The sequence below is a fragment of the Muscardinus avellanarius genome, assembly GCF_963383645.1.
Source record: "Muscardinus avellanarius genome assembly, chromosome: 15".
NCBI lineage: Eukaryota > Metazoa > Chordata > Mammalia > Rodentia > Gliridae > Muscardinus > Muscardinus avellanarius.
This window is the reverse complement of record NC_137801.1, coordinates 85802509-85822947: the sequence shown is the minus strand read 5'-3', so window position 1 is coordinate 85822947 and position 20439 is coordinate 85802509. Positions and strand designations below refer to the sequence as shown.

At 53.5% G+C, this 20439-nt stretch overlaps 1 protein-coding gene across 1 annotated transcript in view; it reads left to right on the top strand.

Moving 5' to 3' along the window:
• Window positions 1-20439, top strand: part of POLR1A (RNA polymerase I subunit A) — a gene marked incomplete at both ends in the record, with an annotated part of 68860 nt that overhangs the window by 34935 nt on the left and 13486 nt on the right. Inside the window, 10 exons of the mRNA XM_080711847.1 lie at window positions 8160-8309; window positions 9698-9881; window positions 11721-11803; window positions 11889-12047; window positions 13676-13774; window positions 14684-14836; window positions 16963-17045; window positions 18370-18535; window positions 19385-19606; window positions 20127-20341. Of these exons, the coding sequence (XP_080567973.1) occupies window positions 8160-8309; window positions 9698-9881; window positions 11721-11803; window positions 11889-12047; window positions 13676-13774; window positions 14684-14836; window positions 16963-17045; window positions 18370-18535; window positions 19385-19606; window positions 20127-20341 (1514 nt within the window). The remainder of the gene's footprint in view (window positions 1-8159; window positions 8310-9697; window positions 9882-11720; window positions 11804-11888; window positions 12048-13675; window positions 13775-14683; window positions 14837-16962; window positions 17046-18369; window positions 18536-19384; window positions 19607-20126; window positions 20342-20439) is intronic.

Genomic DNA, 20439 nt, shown 5'->3' with positions numbered 1-20439 from the left:
AGTACTGTTTATTAGGAGTCCCTAAGGCTGGATGGTTTCTAGGAATAAGTTGCATACTTTCATCCTTTATATTTTATTTATTTATTTATGGTTTTTGGGTTTTTTTTTTTTTTGTGGTACTAGGGATGGAACCCTTCTACCTCTAGGCTACACTCCCAGACCTATTTTATATTTTATTTGGAAAGAGGGTCTCTTAAGCCAGCAAGACTGCTTCGAACCTGCGTGATCCTCCTGTCTCCGCCTCCCAAGCATGGGGATTATAAGCATGCGCCACCACGCCCGGCTCTTTTATATCTAAATTAAACTTGGTGTTCTCATAAGCTGAACACATGGTGGTAATGGTCAGTGGTGCTGGTGACAATAGTAGTGTTTGTTTGGAAGTACCATGCGCTTTGCTAAATGCATTAGATAATTTTATCTATTTTAATCCTCACAACCCATCTGCAGTGGATGGTCTGCAATCGGGACATAATCATCTGAGACTCAGAAGTTAAACTACATGTACAAGGCTATAGGAGACAAAATTAAGATTCAAACCAGGACTTTCAAACTCCCAAAGAATCATACCGTACTTCCCGAAGTCAGAGTAACCAAATAATGGTGTATGGGGCACAGTCACTTGTGTTCCTCTAGCCTTGCGGGGCCCCACGCTCAGCTAGCGGCCATGTGGGCCTCAGCTCCTGTTTCTTAGCAGAGGGGCCCGGCTTCGTGAGCTCCACGTCCCTCTCGGCCCTTCAGGTCTTTACGTCTTGGGACTTCTATTGTTAAGGTTTATCCTAAGACAGACTTCTTGTTCATTGGTTTTTATATTTTATTGAATTCAGTTTGCTAATTTTTGGCTTAGAATGGTTTTCTTACATCTGTATTCGTGAAGGATATTGGACTATAGTTTTCTTGTGACATCTTGTCTGGTTTGGGTATGAGGTATCAGGTATCATAGGTGGTATTTGGTATCTGGTATCAGGAATCATAAAATGGTTGGGAAGTATTTCCTCTTTAATTTTCTATAAGTTTGTGTAGAATTGATATTCTTTTCTTCCTTAAATGTTTGATAGAGTTTACCAGCGAAGGCATCTGGGCCAGGAGATTGTGGGGAAGCTTTTGTTTTTGTCTTTATAAACTAAGGGGGCTTATTTGGCTCATCTTTGGGAAGGTTTTTAACTAAATCTCTATTTCTTTAGTAGATTGCTATGGTTTGAATGTGTCTGCCAAAGTTCATGTGTTGGAAATTTGATTCCCAATGCAATAGTATTAGTAAGTGGGACCTTGTGCCGGAAGTGTAACTCAGGGGATTTGCCTCGCTTACACGAGACCTGGGTTTAATCCTTAGCCCCCTCCCCCCCAAAAAAAAAAAAACCAGAAAAATAAAACCAGAAGTGGAACGATTAAAAGGCAACGAGGCAGAGAAGGCTCTCATGGCCTGTGTCTATAACGTGTCCTGGGAGTGAGTTCTTTACAGAGGTGCTAGCTGGGAGCACGCGCCCCTCTGCCTTCCACCGCGGGAGGCAGCAAGGGTCCTGGCCAGATGTTGACCCCATTGTGACCTTCCCTTTAGCATTCCTCTGTTGATGGACACCTAGTGCGTGCAGTAAACATGGGGTAGCAGTATGTCTTCTCTCACCCTGTGCAAAACCGCCTCAGAATGGGCCCGAGATCTTCATCTACACCTGAAGTTCTGAACCTCCTGTGGGAAGCGCTTGGAGACAAGGCTCAGGCAGTGGTTTCCTGGGTTGTCCAACAGCACAGAAAACAAAGCAAAAATTGAAAAGTGGAATTACGTCCAATTAAAAAGCTTTTGTACAGAAAGGGAAATAATTATCAGTGTGAGAAACAATCTGCAGAAAGGGAGAAAATCTTTGCCAGCTATTAGAGTGAAAGAGTTAATATCCAGAAAATAGACTCAAAAAACATAATGAAAAAAAAAGTAACTCAGTAAGAAAATGGACGAGTGGCCTACATAGATACTCCTCAGAGGAAAAAATACAAATATTCAGGAAATAATACAAAAATACTCAAAATCTTTAGTTATCTGGTAGTGTATATTTTTGGTACCTTTGTAAAGAAGCAGTTGACTAAAGATATATGGGTTAATTTCTGGGTCCTCTATTTTGTTCCAGTGGTCTGTGTCTGGTTTTATTTCAATACCATACTGTTTTTGTTACTGTGGCTCTGTAGTATTTTTTTTTTTTTTTTCGAAACAGTGTCTCACTAAGTTGTGGAGTGTCCTCACTAAGTAGCTGGGGCCAGCCATGAACTTTTCATTCTCCTGTCTCAGCCTCCCAAGTACAGGGATAGAAGCATGTGCCATTACACCCAGCTGTAGTATATCTTGAAGTAAGATACTGTAATAACGCTAGTTTTACTTTTTTTTTTTTTTTTTGCTCAGGATTACATTGGCTCTTCAGAGTCTTTTTTTCCTTCCATATAGGTCTTAGGTTTGTTTTTTCTACTTCTTCAAAGAATGTCATTGATGTATTCTTGAGGACTGCTTGGAATCTAAATCATAGCAACTCTCCCAATCCATGAGCATGGGAGGGCTTTTCTACCTTTTGGTGTCGTCTTCAGTTTATTTCTTCAGTGGTTTGTAATTGTCATGATAGAGGTCTTTTACACCCTTAGTTGGTGGTGTGTATATGTTTTCTAAATGGGATTACTTTCCTGATCTCTTTCTCAGTGAGTTGTATTATTGGTGTATAGAAGGAAATCTACTGGTTTTGCATGTTGATTTTGTATCCTGCAACTTTATTGGATGTATCAACTTAACAGACTTCTGGTGGCGTTTTTGTCTATGTATAGAATCATATCATCTGCAAAGAAGGATAATTTGACTTTCTCTTTTCCTATTTGTATCAAATCTTTTTTTCTTTCTCTTAATTCTGGTAGAAATTTTTATTACTGTCTAAGACTAGTGAGAGTGGTAAGTACCCTTGTCTTGCTTTTGATCAGAGAGGAAATATTCTTAGTTTTTCCCCATTCACTATGATGTTGGCTGCGGGTTTGTCATATGTATGTAGATATATGTTGGCCTTACTGTGTTGAAACCTTATCCTTACTTACCTAACTTATTCAGAAGGTTGTTTTAGTCAGCATTCTCACTTCTGTGACCAAGAAACCTGACAAAGACAACCAACTTCGGGGAAGGAGGTTTATTTGCTCACAGTTCTGGAGATTTCAGGGGTTCACTCCATGTCAGGCCAGGTTACATCAGCAGTGCTCATGGTGTGGCAGCGGAGGGGGTAGCACGAGTGCTCTGCTCTCATGTAGCCAAGGCCAGGAGCCAGAGAGCTAGTGGAGGAGGCCCAGGAACACAGAGATGGTCGGTCCCTAGGGCCACGCCTCGGGCCCCCCTCTTTCAGCCACACCCCTGCCTAGGTTACCACGCAACAAGTCCGTCACAATGGTTTGTCTGCTGATGAGAATCGAATCTCATGGTTTAAGTATATCACCTTGAAACATAAGTGTGTGAGCTCTTTAAAGAGATAGCCTATCTCGAAACCATGACCGTGTTATATTGAAAGGTTGCTAAATTTTAGCCTTTTCTGTATCTTTTTAGGTGGTCATGTGATTTTCATGCCTGTGATGCTAGTAAAAAATAAAGTCCAGCCAGGCATGGGGGGGGCGCGCCTGTCATCCCCGCGCTTGGGAGGCAGGAGACAGGAGGATTGCGCGGGTTCCAAGCCATCCACAGCTACTGAGACCCTGTTTCCAAATAAAGTATAAAATAGGTCTGGGAGTGTAGCCCGGAGGTAGAGAGCCCCTGGGTTCCACCCCAGTACCACAAAATACAGCTGGGTGGTATAGCCAAGAGATAGAATATAGCCCTGCGGTTCAACCTTCAGTACCCCCTTCAAAAAAATACATTTTGTTTATTCACCTTCAGTTGATAAAGGGTCATTTGAGTTGCTTCTACCTTTCAGATATTACAAGTAAAGCTGCACTGAACAACTGTTTATCAGTTTTTGTTTGAGCGTGTTTTCATTTCTCTCAAGTATATCGCTAAGAGTGGAATTGCTGGTTCATCTTGCAATTACAAACATCTTTCAAAGTAGCCGCACCAGTTTACATTCTACCAACACTTTGTGTGGCTTCTGGCTTCTCTGGACTTTAACCAGCACATGCTTTGTTTCATTCCGGTCTACGTTATACCACCTTTGGGTTTGGGGTGATTTTGTCAGTTTGGTTTTCATTTGCATTTCCCTGGCGACGTTGAGCATCTTATCATGAGCTTCCTGGCCATTGGTGAGACCTTCTGTGGAGAATTGTGTTGCTTCTTGTTTTTCACTTGTGGTGGGGGAGTTTCTCTCTTTCTCCACACACACACGCACACGCGCGCGCGTGCACACACACACACACATACATATGGGCTATTAGAATTATATCACACATATGATTTATAAATATTTTATTCACTTCTGTGGGCTTTTTGCCTTCTTGTCATTTGACACATACAAGTTTTAAATTTTGATGGTTCAGTTTATCTAGTTTTTATTTTGTTGTCATGTCTAAAAAACCACTACCTAATCTTAAGATCATGCCCGTGTATGTCTGTGTTTCCAGTTTTGTTTTAGCTATTCCATTCAGGTCTTTCTTCTTTTCTTTTTCCTTTTTTTGTGGGTCTGGGGATGGAACCAGGGGCATTTAACCTCTGAGCTACACACCCTGCCCTATTTTTTATTCTTTATTTTGAAATAGGGCCTCACTAAGTAGCTGAGGCTGTCCACGAACCACGATCCTCCAGTCTCAGCCTCCCAAATGCTGGGATGACAAGCGTGCCCACCACGCCCGGCTAGGTCTTTCTTCCATTTTGAATTTTTATTTCTGGTGTGTGGTAGTAGGGTCTAACCTACTTTTTTTTTTGGCATATGAATATGCAGATGTCTCGGTACCACTTGTTGACAGACTTTTTTTTTTTTTTTTTTTTTTTTTTTGAAACAGGGTCTCACTGAATTGCAAAGGGCCTCACTAAGCAGCTGAGGCTGTCCACAAACCATGATCGTCCTGTCTCAGCCTCCCAATGCTGGGATGACGGCGTGCGCCACCTTGCCTGGCCGCAGTAAGTTTTAATAGGGTCTGTAGATAACTTGAGGAGTGTTGCGGTCTTAATAGGAAGTCTACAAAGCCATCATTCAAGTTTTGTACTTCTTTGGCTGAATTTATTCATGAGTTGTTTTTTTTATTCTTTGTAATGCTCTCATATGTGGATTTTTTCTTAGTTTCATTTTCAGGATGTCCATTGCTAATTCACAGCAATATTATCGATTTTTGTATGCTAATGTTGTAGCCCTTCAGCTTTGGTAGCTCTGAATTTCTTTAGGATTCTTCTGGATTTTCCGTGTGCAATTCTGTCATCTCTAAGTAAACGCAGTCTTACTTCTTCCTCTCCAGTCTGGTTGCCAAGTTATTCTCTCTTGCCTGGTTGCTCTTGCAGGAACCCCCAGCACATTGACGGACAGACGCAGCAGAAGCAGGCAGCCTGTCCTGTCTCCGATTCCAGGCAGAAAGCATCCAGTCTCTCATGATTGGGTTTGCTACCCAATCACGTAGCAATTACTACACGTCTCTGGCTTTGTCAGGTTGTTGACGTTTCCTTCTTTTCCTAAGTCTTGGCACGTTTTTATCACGAAAGAGTGTTGGGCGAGCCGGACGTGGTGGTGCACGCTTGTAATCCCAGCACTTGGGAGGCTGAGACAGGAGGATCGCACAGGTTCAAAGCCAGCCTCGGCTACTGAGTGAGGCTCTCAGCAACTTAGACCCCGTTTCCAAATAAAGTATAAAATCGGTCTGAGAGTATAGCCCGGAAGTAGAAAAGCCCCTGGGTTCCACCCCCAGTACCACCAAAAAAAAAAAGAATGTTGGGCGCATCAAGTGTCTTTCCTGCTCTTGCTGTGTCGATGAGGTGGGTCCTGTCTTCAGGTAGCTGGATGTGTCTTTCTTTCTGTCAGCTTCACTCTGTCAGCTTCACTCTGGGCTCCAGCCGGGACTGCCCACTTGGAGGCCCCTCCCAGCCCGTGTTGCTTTGGCTGCAGTGCAGCTCAAGGTTGCAGCCCGAGGCCGTCTCACCTTCTGCCAAGGTGTGGTAGAGGGTGACCTTTGTGGCCATCTTCTGCCGAGAAGGCAGAGTACTCTGCTTGCTTTTAAAATGCCACGGCCAGCTGCTGCAAGGAGGGAAGAGGCATCTGCTCTCCTGCCTGCCCTGTCGTTGAGCGGAGCGTGCTGAGGCCAGTGGCCTCCTAGCCCCGCCCCATCTGTGGCCGCCTGAGCCCGCGCACCCCTGCAGCGCCTGGGAAGGTGACCCCGCTGACGACCCAGCTGTGATGGGGGAGGAGTTCTTGGCCTTTCCTACTAATTAATTCCAGTAAAAAAACGTACCCTGGCATTTGCCTCCATGCGAGCTGATCGGGCGGCCATCGGGCGGCCAGTAGTCCTGCGCCACCGCGTGCTGTGGCCACTCAGTCACTTTGACGGTCACTTGTGAGTAGCAGTTCTGCTTGTCAGCGTCACGTAGGAGGCCTGTTCTCTAACGTACTCATCCTACCTCAGTGTAGACCAGGAGTGTACTTAGAGCAGATGGTCCTGTTAACAGGTCTGAGCTGGATATGGAGGCACACGCCTGGAATCCCAGTACTTGGGAGGCTGAGACAGGAGGATCACAGGTTTGAGGCCAGCTTCAGCAACTTAGGCCCTATTTCAAAACAAAGAAGCCGGGCATGGTGGTGCATGCTTGTAATCCCAGCATTCGGGAGGCTGAGACAGAAGGATCTAAGTTTGCAGCCAGCCTCAGCTGCTCAGTGAGGCCTCTGCAACTCAGGGAGACCGACTCAAAATAAAGAATAAAAAATAGGGCAGGGGGTGTAGCTCGGAGGTAGGATGTCCCTGGGTTCCATCCCCAGTACTGCAAAAAAAATTTTATTTTAAAGTGGAGGTTTTTTTTTTTTTTTTTTTTTTTGCATGTGTGGTACTGAGGGTGAAAACCAGGGGCTTTTCTACCTCCGAGCTATACTCCCAGACCTATTTTATATTTTATTTGGAAACAGGGTCTCACTAGGTTGCTGAAAACGTCACTAAGTAGCTGAGGCTGGCATCGAACCTGTGCGATCCTCCTGTCTCAGCCTCCTGAGCGCAGGGATCAGAAGCGTGCCCACCGTGCCAGGCTCAGATGTAGGGCTTTATTAACAAAAGGAAGTGCGCTTTAGGGGTGGTGAGGTCAAGGGGTGGAGCCTCACAGATTCCACTAGTGCCCTTGCAAAGCCTCAGAGCGCTCTCTCACCCCTTCCCCCAAGCGAGGGCACAGTAAAAAGCGTGCGTCGCGTCTGTGAGCCAGAGAGCCCTGGCTGCCGCTGCCGCTCCTCAGCCTGGGAAGCACGTCTGTGCTGTTCATCAGCTGTGCACTTTAGGCTGCTTTGTTAGAGTAGCCCAGGTGCCCTCGGCCAGAAACCCTTGCTCCCGTCTCCCCTCGGCTCTCCCTCTCGCCGCCATCTTGCTGAGGCCTTCCCTGACGGCCCTATTTCAAGCCCCAAGCGCCCGAGTGAGTTCTTTCTCTGCCTCACTTCCCGGCAGCATGGATCCCCTTGGGGGCAAAGGCCCATGGAGGGCAGAGGAGTCTGTTGCGTTCTCAGGGCCAGCGCCCAGGCAGCACTTTCGCAACTGCCCTGAATCCTGCCAGCAAGTGGTGCTGAGGCCCAGAGGCGAGGACGGGCCCGCAGCCCACCTCCCGACTCAGCGCAGCAGGAGTGCTCGGTGCCCTCAGGAGGCGGCCGCTCTGCAGGGATGAGGCGTGCACCGCCCTGTGAGGTGGCCAAGGGGCAAGGGCGCCTCTGTGCAGCACTCAGCCCCCGCCGCAGCCAGGGACAGTGTCGCGGGCCGCCATCTTTCTCAGCCTCGTTAGCCAAGGCTTCTGCTTTTCCACCACGCGCTCAGATGGTCTTATTCTATCCTCTAGCGTTGTGCGTTTCCCTCCTTCGGCCTATTCAGGAATTTAGTTCAAGTCTAGGGGATTGTCGCCTGAAGGTGAGCAGTTGTATGGAGTGAACATCCCAGGACGTCATCTTGGCTTGTTTCTGTTTCACTCCTGAGCCACTTGAGTGAGGCGGGCGGGCCTGCCCCCGAGCAAGCTGTAAGTGTCTCTTCCTCCGTCAGTTTGTCACTCTGCTTCTCTCCAGGTTGTGTCGACACTGCTCATAAACATAATCCCAGAGGACTACGTCCCACTGAACTTAGCCGGAAAGGCAAAAATCGGTGGGAAAGCCTGGGTGAAGGAGACGCCTCGGCCTGTCCCCGGCTTTAACCCTGACTTGATGTGTGAGTCCCAGGTAAGGCCGCTCGGCTGTGGGAGTTGGAGACTTCTCTTCCAGGGTTTAGAATGAGGCCCACTTACTTGGACACCCACTTACCTTGGGCGGAGGGCGTGTTTCCTTTTGTTTTAGACAGGGCCCAGGTAGATTCCTACTGTCCTGCCCTCAATACAAAACCCCCATTGACTTGAGAAGGAAGGCTCCAGCCAAGGGCTGGCGTTGATCCAGCAAAGCTTGGAGATGCAGAGCCCGTGTTTTTCCCCAAGACCAGAGTGGCTTGAGATCATTGAATCGCTCTGAGGTCCTGAAACTCCAGCTCCCAGCCTTTAGCACCCAGCCAGGAAGGCAGGCCCGTGCCTCTGCATGCTCCTGCAGCAAGCCTCGCTCCTCCAGCTCACAGTGCCTGTAACAGGGTTTTTAGTTTCTCTGCCCCCCCACACACATACACCATGGTTCTGGGAATCACCTACCACCCCCCCCCCCCACACACACACACACACCATGGTTCTGGGAATCACCTAGGGCCCTGTGTATGCTTAGCGTGCGCCCAGCCTGGCAGTAGGGCCTTAGATGCTCTCTTCAGACCTGAAGCTGCCGCTCTTCATGGTTTTGCAGCTAAATGCCCTTTTCTTTTAAATAGGTTCTAAGGCTTTAGCCCAGCTCCATGAAAAGCACAAATTCAGGACTCAGGGTATCCCAATCCCAGGTGCAGGGAGGGAGTACCTAGGCCAGAGCTAGTTAAGAAGTTGAAGCTGGACTTGTTCTCATTTCCATTCACAAGGTCTTGGTCAGTGTGCTTTATCTCTATATGGAGGGGAGGGCTGGGGGCACGGGAGCACACGGGGGGGGGGCATCGTCCCTGAGACAAAACACAGAGGTGGAGCTGCATGCGCTCGCCGCCTTCCCCTGCTTTTCCCGTGAAGGACTTGAGGTCTTGGTGAGAGCAATGCCCAGAGCCTAGGTAGGCAGGGGGCCCCCCGTGAGATGCCCAGAGCCTAGGTAGGCAGGGCCCCCCCTCCCCGTGAGATGCCCAGAGCCTAGGTAGGCAGCCCCCCCCCCCCGTGAGATGCCCAGAGCCTAGGTAGGCAGGGCCCCCCCCTCCCCGTGACATGCCCAGAGCCTAGGTAGGCAGCCTCTCCCCCGTGACATGCCCAGAGCCTAGGTAGGCAGCCCCCCCCCCGTGACATGCCCAGAGCCTAGGTAGGCAGCCCCCCCCCCGTGACATGCCCAGAGCCTAGGTAGGCAGGGCCCCCCCCCCTTGAGATGCCCAGAGCCTAGGTAAGCAGGAGGCCCCCCGTGAGATGCCCCGCAGCCTGGCAGGCAGGAGGACCCCCGTGAGATGCCCAGAGCCTAGGTAGGCAGGAGGACCCCCGTGAGATGCCCCACAGCCTGGCATTCCTGCACAGGTGCTCATCCGGGATGGGGAGCTGCTCTGCGGGGTGCTGGACAAGGCGCACTACGGGAGCTCCGCCTACGGCCTAGTCCACTGCTGCTACGAGATCTACGGGGGCGAGACCAGCGGCAAGGTCCTCACCTGCCTGGCCCGCCTCTTCACGGCCTACCTGCAGCTCTACAGAGGCTTCACCTTGGGTGAGTGCGGCGGTGGCCTGCTCTGCTGACCTTCAGGGCCACTGAGGCTCCTTCACAAGGGTGTCAGCCTTGCACTGCCTCCCCGCTACCCCACCACCACCACCGGGACAGTGCAGAGCAGCCGCCTCCATCCAGGTCTGCCCTGTGTCTTTCTCCACCACACCCTTGATGGTTTTCTGTCATGGGCATGGAGATTTTAATCTCCTGCAAGCACCTCTCAGCCTTCCCGGTTCCCCCCATTCCCCCACCACCCCAGCCCGCCCCGCCCCACGGGGCTTTCTCATGGTCAGCTGCTGGGGCTGGCCACTGTGCTGACCCCGAGGCACAGGGAGGAGCCACCGCATTTGCTCCGGTGGAGGGGTCGGCTTTGGCAGAGAAGCTCTGCCCAGTGCTCTGCTGTGTGCGGCGCTGCCTTCTGTTGAGCGGCCCGGGGTCCTGTGAGGACGGCGGGGGCTGTGCATGTGCCGTGTGGGGATTGTCTCCTCCAGGCGCGGTGGGCGGTGGCGGTGCATTTGTAAACTCGGGGAGAATGTGTGATGAGGTTGCGCCAGGCCAGCGGCCAAGCTCCCACAGACTGTGGGGAGGGGGGGTATTGGGGTTAGAACTCAGAGGCATTCCACCTCTGGGCTATACTCCCAGGCCTATTTTAAATTTTTGTATTTGGAAACAGTATCTCACTAAGTTGCTGAGAGCCTCACTAAGTAGCTGAGGCTGGCTTCAAACCTGTGCAATCCTCCTGTCTCAGCCTTCCAAGCGTGCCCACCGCGCCCAGCTCCAGCTCCCACACGCTTTCTGTTACTTTGCGTTTACAGGTGCAGGCCCAGCAATGGAGGGTCAGGTATCCTTAGTTCCCTATCTAGTTCCCATAACAAAGCACCGAGTGTGCTTGCGAGCGTCCACCTCGTTGCTGAGATGAGTGTCCTTAACAGACATCTTGGCCTGTGTGTCCAGTCGTTTATCAGGATAAGGATTGTAAATATGAGTTTGTTGGGGGTGAAACTCACCTTCCCCAGTCCTGATTCCAGCAGTGAGCCTGATGAGCTGGAGTCCCCAGGGTAGCCAGAGAAAGTCGAGTGCAGACCTAAGACCCTGACATTTGTAAAGAGTCAGTTTCAGGCAGTGCCCTCGAGTAAGCACAAGCATCCCTCCCGACAGGAGCTCAGAGAGCCGCGCAGCTGGACAGCAGCAGAAGCCCTGCAGCAGGTCCCAGCGCGTGGCGGAGGACCCCACGGCACGGCCTGCGTGTATCAGCGGTCCAGGAGCCGCAGAGCTGAGAGCAGGCCGAGCCAGGCTGGGAGCAGGCTCTGGGGGGCAGGCCAGCGAAGGGATCGGTGTGGGGGAGCCGTGGGAGGGCCAGCTCTGCGGTCTGCTTGACAAGGGCACTTTCTTCCCTTCCTCTGATGTGTTCTCAGGAGGCCCTCGGTGTTCCCAGCCTTAGCATTGAGACGTGTTAGCCCCAGCTTTGGCACAGGGACTCTCGAGTCCCTAGCACTTACATATAGAGGAAAAACCAGCTGTCTCAGTGGGTGCATGTTCCACCCCATGTGAGCAGCTCTTCCACCTTTGGAGCCAGAAGGGCGGACTTAACCCAGGCCGCGCCGGCTTTTGTCCGCTGAGGCGTGGTGAAGGCCGTGCCCCAGAGGTCAGGCATGGTTGTGCTCTGCACACGCATACTCGCAGCTTTACAGGTGGCCCCGTGGCACGTGGCTGCCAGGAACCCAGTAGTTATCACGGTCCCTTTACCTAAACCCAGCTTCTCATCTGAAACCTCCTCATCTCTAGCCCTTTCATCCAACGTGGCTCTGTTGGGTGGCGACAGTATATCTGTTCGCTTCACAGGCGTGGAAGACATTTTAGTTAAGCCCAGGGCAGATGTCCAGAGACGCCAGATCATTGAAGAATCCGCCCACTGCGGCCCCCGGGTAAGGAGGGGCGGGGCCCAGGTCCTGCAGGGTGGGGCCTGGCCGCATTTGGCTGCAGCCTGTGGTGAGCTTTCTCTCCTCATAGGCCGTCAGGGCTGCATTAAACCTGCCAGAAGCTGCAGCCTGCGATGAGGTTCGTGGAAAATGGCAGGATGCTCATCTGAGCAAAGACCAGAGGGAATTTAACATGATCGACTTGAAGTTCAAGGAGGAGGTGAACCACTACAGTAACGAGATTAACAAGGTCAGCAGCAGTGCTGCCATTCCCACCTGTGGATGATGACTTTTAAAACACACGCCCGGCGTGGTAGCGCATGCTTGTAATCCCCGCGCTTTGGGAGGCGGAAACAGGAGGATCGCGCAGGTTCGAAGCCAGCCGTGCTTGCTTAAGAGACCCTGTTTCCAAAAATAAAATAGGTCTGGGAGTGTAGTCCGGAGGTAGAAGGGCTTCCAGGAACCCCAGTACCACCAAAAAAAAAAAAAAAAAAAAAAAAAACCACACACATTTGATTCCCACCCAGGACCCTCTGGAGCAGTTTGCCTAACAGCTAGCTAGGTGAGGTTTGAGGTGGGATGTGTAGAACCTATCATCTTAAAGAGCTCGGGCCACATTCCATTGTCCCATTGGGATCTACAGATCTGTGCTGAGAGGGAGTGCTTGGTGCTGTTTTCTTTAAATGTTTTTATTTTGGAGCTAAAGAAGGAAATCTTTCCCCGAAGCAGTGCAGGTAGGGAGCAGACACAGAGGAAGCACTGCTGCAGCTGGGCTGTGCAGGAGCCGGGAGAAGGCCGCCGGGGCCGCCTGTCAAGCCAGGCACCTACCGTGTGCCTGGGCAGGCGACGTGGCCAGCCCCTGCGCTGCTTTCCCGCCTCCGGGTGAAAGCAGGAGGGGCACTGCCTTAGAGTACTGAGGAACACACGTTGACCAGGCATGCCCAGGGCTGCTGAGACAGGAGAGGGGAGCCTGGGGCCTGGCCTGGGCAGAGGGGCCTGCCTTGAAGGAAGCAAGAGGCCAGCGAGTCCGGCTTTGTCTGTGGGGTCCTCTCTTGCTTGGCTTTCAGCCCTTCAGCTGCTGAGGTCTCCCTGGTACAAGACCTATGCTTGAGAGGCCTAGTTCCGAGGCACCTCCCAGCACGGCCCCAGGCCAGGCATCTGAAAGCAAGCACTGGAGGTGGGGAGGTTTCTCAGGCCGCTCTGAATGGCTTATTGTCTCTGCCCCTCTTGTCAGGTTGGGCCCCTGGGACCCCAACCAAAGGCTTAGGCAGACCCCTCGTGACTGAGGCCACCTGGGGCTGGGCCTGCTTCTTGGCCCTGGGCCATGGCGGGGCTTCCCACCTGGTGCTGTGGCAAGCTGGTAAATGTGGACTTGGACATCGGTGAGCTGCGGCTGGGTGGGGGCCCAGGACCGGCTCTGCTGGGCCAGTTCACAAGGACATCATCTTGAGCTTTGTTCTTACCCAGCCCCCCCCTCCCGTGGCACTATAGATTGTACCTCCAAACTGAACCCCCAGCCCTTTTTCTTGTTTGTTTAAATGGAGTCTCATTAGGTCAATCTTCCCATCTCAGCCTCCCCAGTACTGGGATTGCAGGTGTGCACCGCCATGCCTGGCCACGTGGCTGTGTAGTCACTGACTGGCGAGGCCTGGCCTGCTCCTTTTCCAGCAGCTCCTAGCAGAGGATGTGTGTGCCCAGCCCAGAGGCTGAGGCTCTGGAGGAAGGTCTGATGCCAAATGAGGCTTTCCCTTCCCTTAGGTGGGATTTGACCCTTACCTCTGGGAAAGTATTCTGGCTTTGTTGCTTCTGCGTGCTGTTAACCTTCTGACCCTGTTGGAGGGGAGGCCGTCGCTGAGCGCGTGTTGATTGAATCCGCAGGCGTGCATGCCTTTCGGCCTCCACAGGCAGTTCCCAGACAACAACCTGCAGATGATGGTGCAGTCGGGAGCCAAGGGGTCAACCGTGAACACCATGCAGGTGCGAGCCAGGGCTGGCCACGGGTGGGTTGGTGGCACGCGGTGGGCTTTGTGCCATTGCTGAATCTAAAAGGATTCACATTCTGTATTTTCAACAAGGGCTGAAAAATATAAAAACATTCGGAAACTGCTTCAAGTACTAACCATGAGTAATATATGTCAATGTTATGAGTAGATACAAATATACAGGTCGTATTGTGTGTCGAGTCACTACATTAGGCACATTCGTGTTATGTATGCGCACTGTGTGTCTAAAAGTCTTAGCTGAGATTTTGGAGTTTTGCACGATCTGCTTTTCCACTAGTGTAAGAATTGTCCTGGAGGTTGTTTGCCTGTAATTTGAGGCCCATTATCACCTCTGATCCCCACAGCAGTGTGGAGTCGATTTGCCAATCTTGTTTTGATCTCGATGGCCTTGAGACCAGCCCATAGTTCGCTGAGTGCTACGCAGCAGGACAGGGCCTGGAAAGCTGAAGCCCACAGGAGCCAGAGCCCACGGGGCCTCCAGGAGTGTTCACAAGAGCTGCTAGCAGACAGCCTGACAGTGTGAGCTCTCTGCTCTAAAATTTAAGGATCACAATAAATTACTTTTCCCATGGATGGCCTCCATTTGCCCCTGGGGTCCCTTCCAGGCAGAGCATACTGATGATTCAGATTCTGGTCCTTGGCTGTTTTGGTTTTTTGTTTTTTTGTTTTTTTGTTTTTTTTTCCCCCAAACATTGCTTATTTTCAGCGGAGCCCGAGAGTCTAGGCCCGCGAGGGTGGGAAAGGTGAAGGCCCAGGATCCTGGCTGAGGGACGTCCAGATGGCGGGGGGGGGGGGGGGGGGTGATGTTCGAGCCGAGGCTGTCCCTGCCCTGCGAGGACAGAGCAGGCTTCACACGTGCCTGGCTTTCATCGCTCCTCCCCAGATCTCGTGCCTGCTGGGCCAGATTGAGTTGGAAGGCCGAAGACCCCCGCTGATGGCCTCCGGCAAGTCCCTGCCCTGCTTCGAGCCCTATGAGTTCACGCCGCGAGCCGGCGGCTTTGTCACCGGCAGGTTCCTCACCGGCATCCGGCCTCCCGTACGTGTGTTTTGTTGGTCCATTTGGCTTTTTTCTTAGTGGCAGGTAACTTGTGACCCCTAAGTTTTTAGCAAGAATGATCAAGTGAAAAATGCCAAACCACTGGACCCTTGGCCTGCGGGACACAGCTGTGCAGGGCGCCCCAGCCCAGGGCCAGGCCGGGAGCAGCGGGGCACACAGTAGGTGCTTGTAAGTGCTCGCTGGTGAGATGATTGCCACCACACCTGGCCCACCTTTCCCTGCCGTGCCCTCTAAGCCAGCGCTGGGAAGGGGCGGCTCTCGCCAGGCGCTTGTGCTGCCAAGAGGAGGATCGTGGAGGCTCGCTGTGCACCCCACCCCCAGGTGCCTCACCTGACCCTGCAGTGGGAAATCGACGGCTATGGCAGATGAGCAGCCAGCTCGGCATTTGAACAAAATTCCCCCAAGAAAGGTTTCTCCTAACGCTTGTCAGAAATGGCTTTGAAGCCGGGCGTGGTGGGCACGCTTGTAATCCCCGCGCTTGGGAGGCTGAGACAGGAGGATCGCACAGGTTCAAAGCCAGCCTCAGCTACTTAGTGAGGTGCTCAGCAACTTAGTGAGACCCTGTTTCCAAATAAAATATAAAAAAGGTCTGGGAGGATAGCCCGGAGGTAGAAAGCCTCTGGATTCCACCCCCAGTACCACCAAAAAAGAAAAAGAAAGAAATGGCTTTGAAGCCGGGCATGGTGGCGCATGCTTGCAATCCCAGTACTTGGGAGGCTGAGACAAGAGGATCACAGGTTTGCAGCCAGCCTCAGCTATTAGTGAGGCCTCTGCAACTTAGTGAGACCCTGTTTGAAAATTAAGAATAAAAAATAGGGCTGGGGGTGTAGCTCAGAGGTAGAATACCCTGGGTTCCATCCCTAGTACTGCAAAAAAAAGAAAAATAGAATTGGCTTTGAGCGGTCAGTGCCCTTTATTCCTGGGGTTAGTGTGTCTCTGAAAGGCCGGCTCTTCCCAAGCTACTGAGGCTTGGAACTCCTGTTCCAAGGTCGTGCCAGGTCCCTGGTGAGTCCGGGGAAGATCAGGGTTGTTCAGACCCTACTGTAACCCCTTAGCGGTCAGGAAATCACAGTGGACTGTGGCCAGCATCCCTTTATGGAATGCAGCAGGAAAGAGTGATAAAAGAAGGCATCCGGGTTTCTCCCACACCCAGTAGGTAGTGCCACGAAGTTTTAGTTTGAGGGTTTTTGTGGGGTCTTCATGGGGGGGGGGTTCTAGGGACATTCTACCTTGAAGCTACCCCAGCCCGTGTGTGTGTGTGTGTGTGTGTGTGTGTGTGTGTGTGTGTGTGTGTGTGTTTACTGGGGATAGCATCCTACCTCTGAGCTACACCCTCAGCTCTTTTTTTTTGGGGGGGGGGGTACTGGGGTTCCTGGAAGCCCTTCTACCTCCAGGCTACATACACTCCCAGACCTATTTTATGCTTTTTATTTAGAAACAGGGTCTCTTAAGACAGCTGAGGCTGGCTTCGAACCTGCTCGATCCTCCTGTCTCCACCTCCCAAGCACAGGGTTTCCAAGCGTGTGCTACTACACCCAGCATCTATTTATTATTCTTTATTTTGAAATAGGGTCTGGCTGAGTTGCAAAGGGCCTCCATATCTGAGGCTGTCCGCAAACTACGATCCTCCTGTCTCAGCCTCCCAAATGCTGGGATTACAAGCATGTGCCACCACGCCCAGCTTGCAAATGTATTCTTACTGTGGGTTGCAGTCAGGGTCTGGAGAGCATTTCACAGCTCTCTTTATGCCATTGGAAGCAGTGTGTAGACATGGGACTGAACCAGACTTTGGTGAGGCACCAGTGCTGTTTCTCTTTGGAAAATGGGGTGTTGGGTTTAGACCTAAGGGTTGTGTGCATGGGTGCAGCCAGGGCACCTGGCCTCCAGACAGCGCTGTTGCTTCTGACCCACTCTGCCCTCTGGCGGGGAATGACGGCCACAGGGACAGTAGGAGTCATGAGGGCCCTTGGAGCCATCAGAAGCCAGGGACCCAGAGGGCTGGGGAAGGAAGGAGGCTGGGTGGTCTGAAAGGCCACGGGGCAGCCCGAGTGGCCTGCAGTGGCCGCTGTGTCAGGCGCCTTCGGGGCCGGCTCCTCTCTCCACAGGAGTTCTTCTTTCACTGCATGGCCGGGCGAGAGGGCCTGGTGGACACCGCTGTGAAAACCAGCCGCTCCGGCTACCTCCAGAGGTAAAGCGCCTGCGCGTGTACCCAAGGCTTGGCGTTGCTGCTCCCTCCAGTGGGCCTGCTTGTTTTCTCAGCTCTGGTAGTAAAGGGAGCAGCAGTCCTCCAGCCTAGTTGAGTAGCTGGGAATCGGAGCTTCAACCTGACCAGGCCTGACGTCAGGAGCCTGCGTCCATGCCCCTCCCGGGGGCGTCATACCTTGAATCTCCCCGGTCTCGCAGAAAACTGCGCTGCCACACATGACTGCAGTGGAGAGGGAAAGACTAACCCCTGCTTGTCAGGCTGCTCCTCAGAGTGAGGCCCTGGGAACCATGCTCGCTGCTGGCAGGGAGGACTCCCTCCTCCTCCCCAGCACCCTGCCTGTTCATTCTGCTTTGTCCTTTGTTTCTGAGCGCAGACGTCCAGGTTCCCCTTACAGTGTTCCCGTCTCTGGGGTTGAGACACGCCTGGGGCCCGTTGGCCAGGATCTATCTGCAGAGCTGGCGAGGCCCGGTGCCCACCTTCCTGGGGCTCCTCTGGCCCAGGGTTGCACCTCTCTCTCCCCTAATCATTCAGAAATACACGTGTAGCGTGGGGAAAACTGGAAAACATGGCCAAATGAGCCTGGGGTGTCGGGTGCGTCCTAGAGGCCAGACGGGGATGGGGAGTGGGGGGTGCATCCTAGAGGCCGGGCAGGGGGTGGTGTCGGGGTCCTGGCTGGGACAGAGAAGCAGCACCCCACCCTCTGAGGTAAGGGCCCAGGCGTCTGTGGGAGCCGCCTGCCAGCAGGGTGCAGGGCTTCGCGGTCCTAGGGTAGAGGGCCAGGCTGGAGGTGGGAGGCTGCCTCCCGGGTTGCAGTGAGCAGGGAGAAACGAAGGTGCGGCAAGGCACAGGGCAACAGGCACGTGTGTCGTTTTCAGGCCAGAGTCACCGGGTGGCGTGGTTGGCAGGACGCAGGGTACTGGTTTGGGGGATCTGGGCAGACAGAGACTGCAGTGGCCCTTAGAAATGGCCAGCCCTAGAGACATGGCCGTGAGGGAGGCAGCCAGCACTGGAGAGATGGAGGGAAGACACGAGACGATGCGTCACGTCAGCGCTTAGCTCGTGCCCTCCGTGCCCTGGGCATCCCTGGGCCAGCACTGAGAACCCCAGCCTTCTGGGCCTGGCCTGGCCCAGGCCTCAGCACGCAGCCGGGCTGCATGGGAGCAGTTGCAGCAGCGCTTCTCGGCCACGCCGCTGGAGCCCCACATGGCAGGAGCAGGGCCCCTTCCTTTGCTCTGCACCGCCACTAGCCCCACCAGAGGCGGCCCCTCCGGGTGCACCTGAAGGTGCTGAGCGGGGTCCTTCACAGGTGCATCATCAAGCACCTGGAGGGGCTGGTGGTCCAGTACGACCTGACAGTTCGTGACAGCGATGGCAGCGTGGTGCAGTTCCTGTACGGCGAGGACGGCCTGGACATCCCCAAGACACAGTTCCTGCAGCCCAAGCAGTTCCCTTTCCTGGCCAGCAACTACGAGGTAGTCCCAGAGGCGGGCCCACAGCGGGCCTTTCAGAGCCCGCTGTGCGCTTCAGTGGCAGGACACACGCCCCTGGAGTAACAGCTGCTGTTTGGGGCACTTACCGGGTGCTGGGCCCAGACTCAAGTGCACAGCGAATACTGTCTGAGCTTGTCCTCACACAGCCCTGGGGAGTGAGCAGCAGTCTGCCAGGCTTCGTTGTTTGTTGTTCATTTGTTTGTTTTTGGTACTAGGAATTGAACCCAGAAGCATTCTACCGCTGAGCTACGCCCAGCCCTATTTTATTTTATTTTGCAATGGTCTTACTAGGTTGAGTCTTACTACTTGCTGAGGCTGTCCTCAATCCTGCTGTCCTCTTTTCTTGGCCTCTCAAGTACTGGGCTTACAGGCATGCGCCACCATGCCCAGCTCTGCCCATTTTAAGCTGTGACCAGGCAGTGGGAGGCAGAGCCAGTGTTGGAACCCAGGCCTGCCTGGCACACATACATGTGACTCATACATCCTTATGACCCAGTAATGACCATCGCTGTTGACTAAGCAGACTGCCCTTTTGCAGATTGATAAACTGACCTGGGCCCTTCCCCTCCTGCCCTGTCCCAGCGCTTTTCCATCCTCTTTCCTTCTTTCGTCCTGTTTCTGGGGGGCCTCTGAGTGTGCCATTTCCCTTCCCCAGAAACCTCTTGGCTCCTAAGACCACCACCTCCCAAGCCTATGGAGTGGGGGCCCTGATGAGCAGTGGGTGCTCAGTCCCCTGACAGCAGTTATGAGCGCCCCTCATGGGCCCCGGGGCCCCTGGAGTGCGAAGCAGCCCTTCTGTCACGTCATCTCGTTTGTGCTTCGTTTGTCCAGGTGATAATGAAATCCAAGCATCTCCATGAAGTTTTATCCAGAGCAGATCCCAAGAAAGCTCTGCGCCACTTCAGAGCCATCAAAAAATGGCACAGCAAGCATTCCGACGCCCTGCCGAGAAGAGGCGCCTTCCTAAGTTTCTCCCAGAAGGTCCAGGCCGCGGTGAAAGCGCTCAGCCTCAGCGGCGACAACCAGAATGGCCGCAGCCCTGAGGCGCAGCAGGTGACGCCACGTGAGGCTGGCCCAGGCGCCCTGGCCTCGCTCGCCCAAGGAGTGGGTTGTCCCTGACGAGGGTGCCTCCAGAAGTGAGTGGGCGCCATGGCACTCCAGGGGGCCTGGAAAGGGCGGCTCCATGGGGTGAAGAGAGGCCCCCGGAGGCTCCTGCCTTCCCCTGCCCGTGGCCCCTCTCACCGGGAATCCAGCATGGGGACGCGGGGCGTGTGAAGGAGCCTCGGTGCCCTGGCTGTGCCCTGGTTGTCCTAGGACAGACAGGCCCAGCTTTGCCCGTCATCCTCGCGAAGTTGCCACATTCCCTGTCTGGTTCAGGAATCCAGCTGGGCTGTAAATGCCACGACCGCCCTGCCTGCTGAGCGGGCGCCCGTCACTTGGCGTCCCCCCATTGTAGGGAGGGAGGTGGCTTTACCCACGCCCACAGGTGTCTGCCCAGCTGCCCCATCCGTCTGGAGCGCCCTTCCCACGCCTCGTGCCCGCCCACCTGGCTGAGACCCGTCCCTCCCTTCAGATGCTGCAGATGTGGTCTGAGCTAGATGAGCAGAGCCGGCAGAAGTACCAGAAGAGGGCGGCCCCCTGTCCTGACCCCAGTCTGTCCGTCTGGCGCCCGGACATCTACTTTGCATCTGTGTCCGAAACATTTGAAAGAAAGGTTGACGACTACAGTCAAGAGTGGGCCGCTCTAGCAGAGAGGAGCTACGAGAAGTCGGGCCTGTCTCTCGACAGGTGGTGCCGCTGCGGGTTGCCTGGGGCCGAGGGAGGGAGGAGAGGGAGGCTGGGGCCCTGAGGAGCCTGCGGGCTCAAGGGCGGCCCTGAGCAGGGAG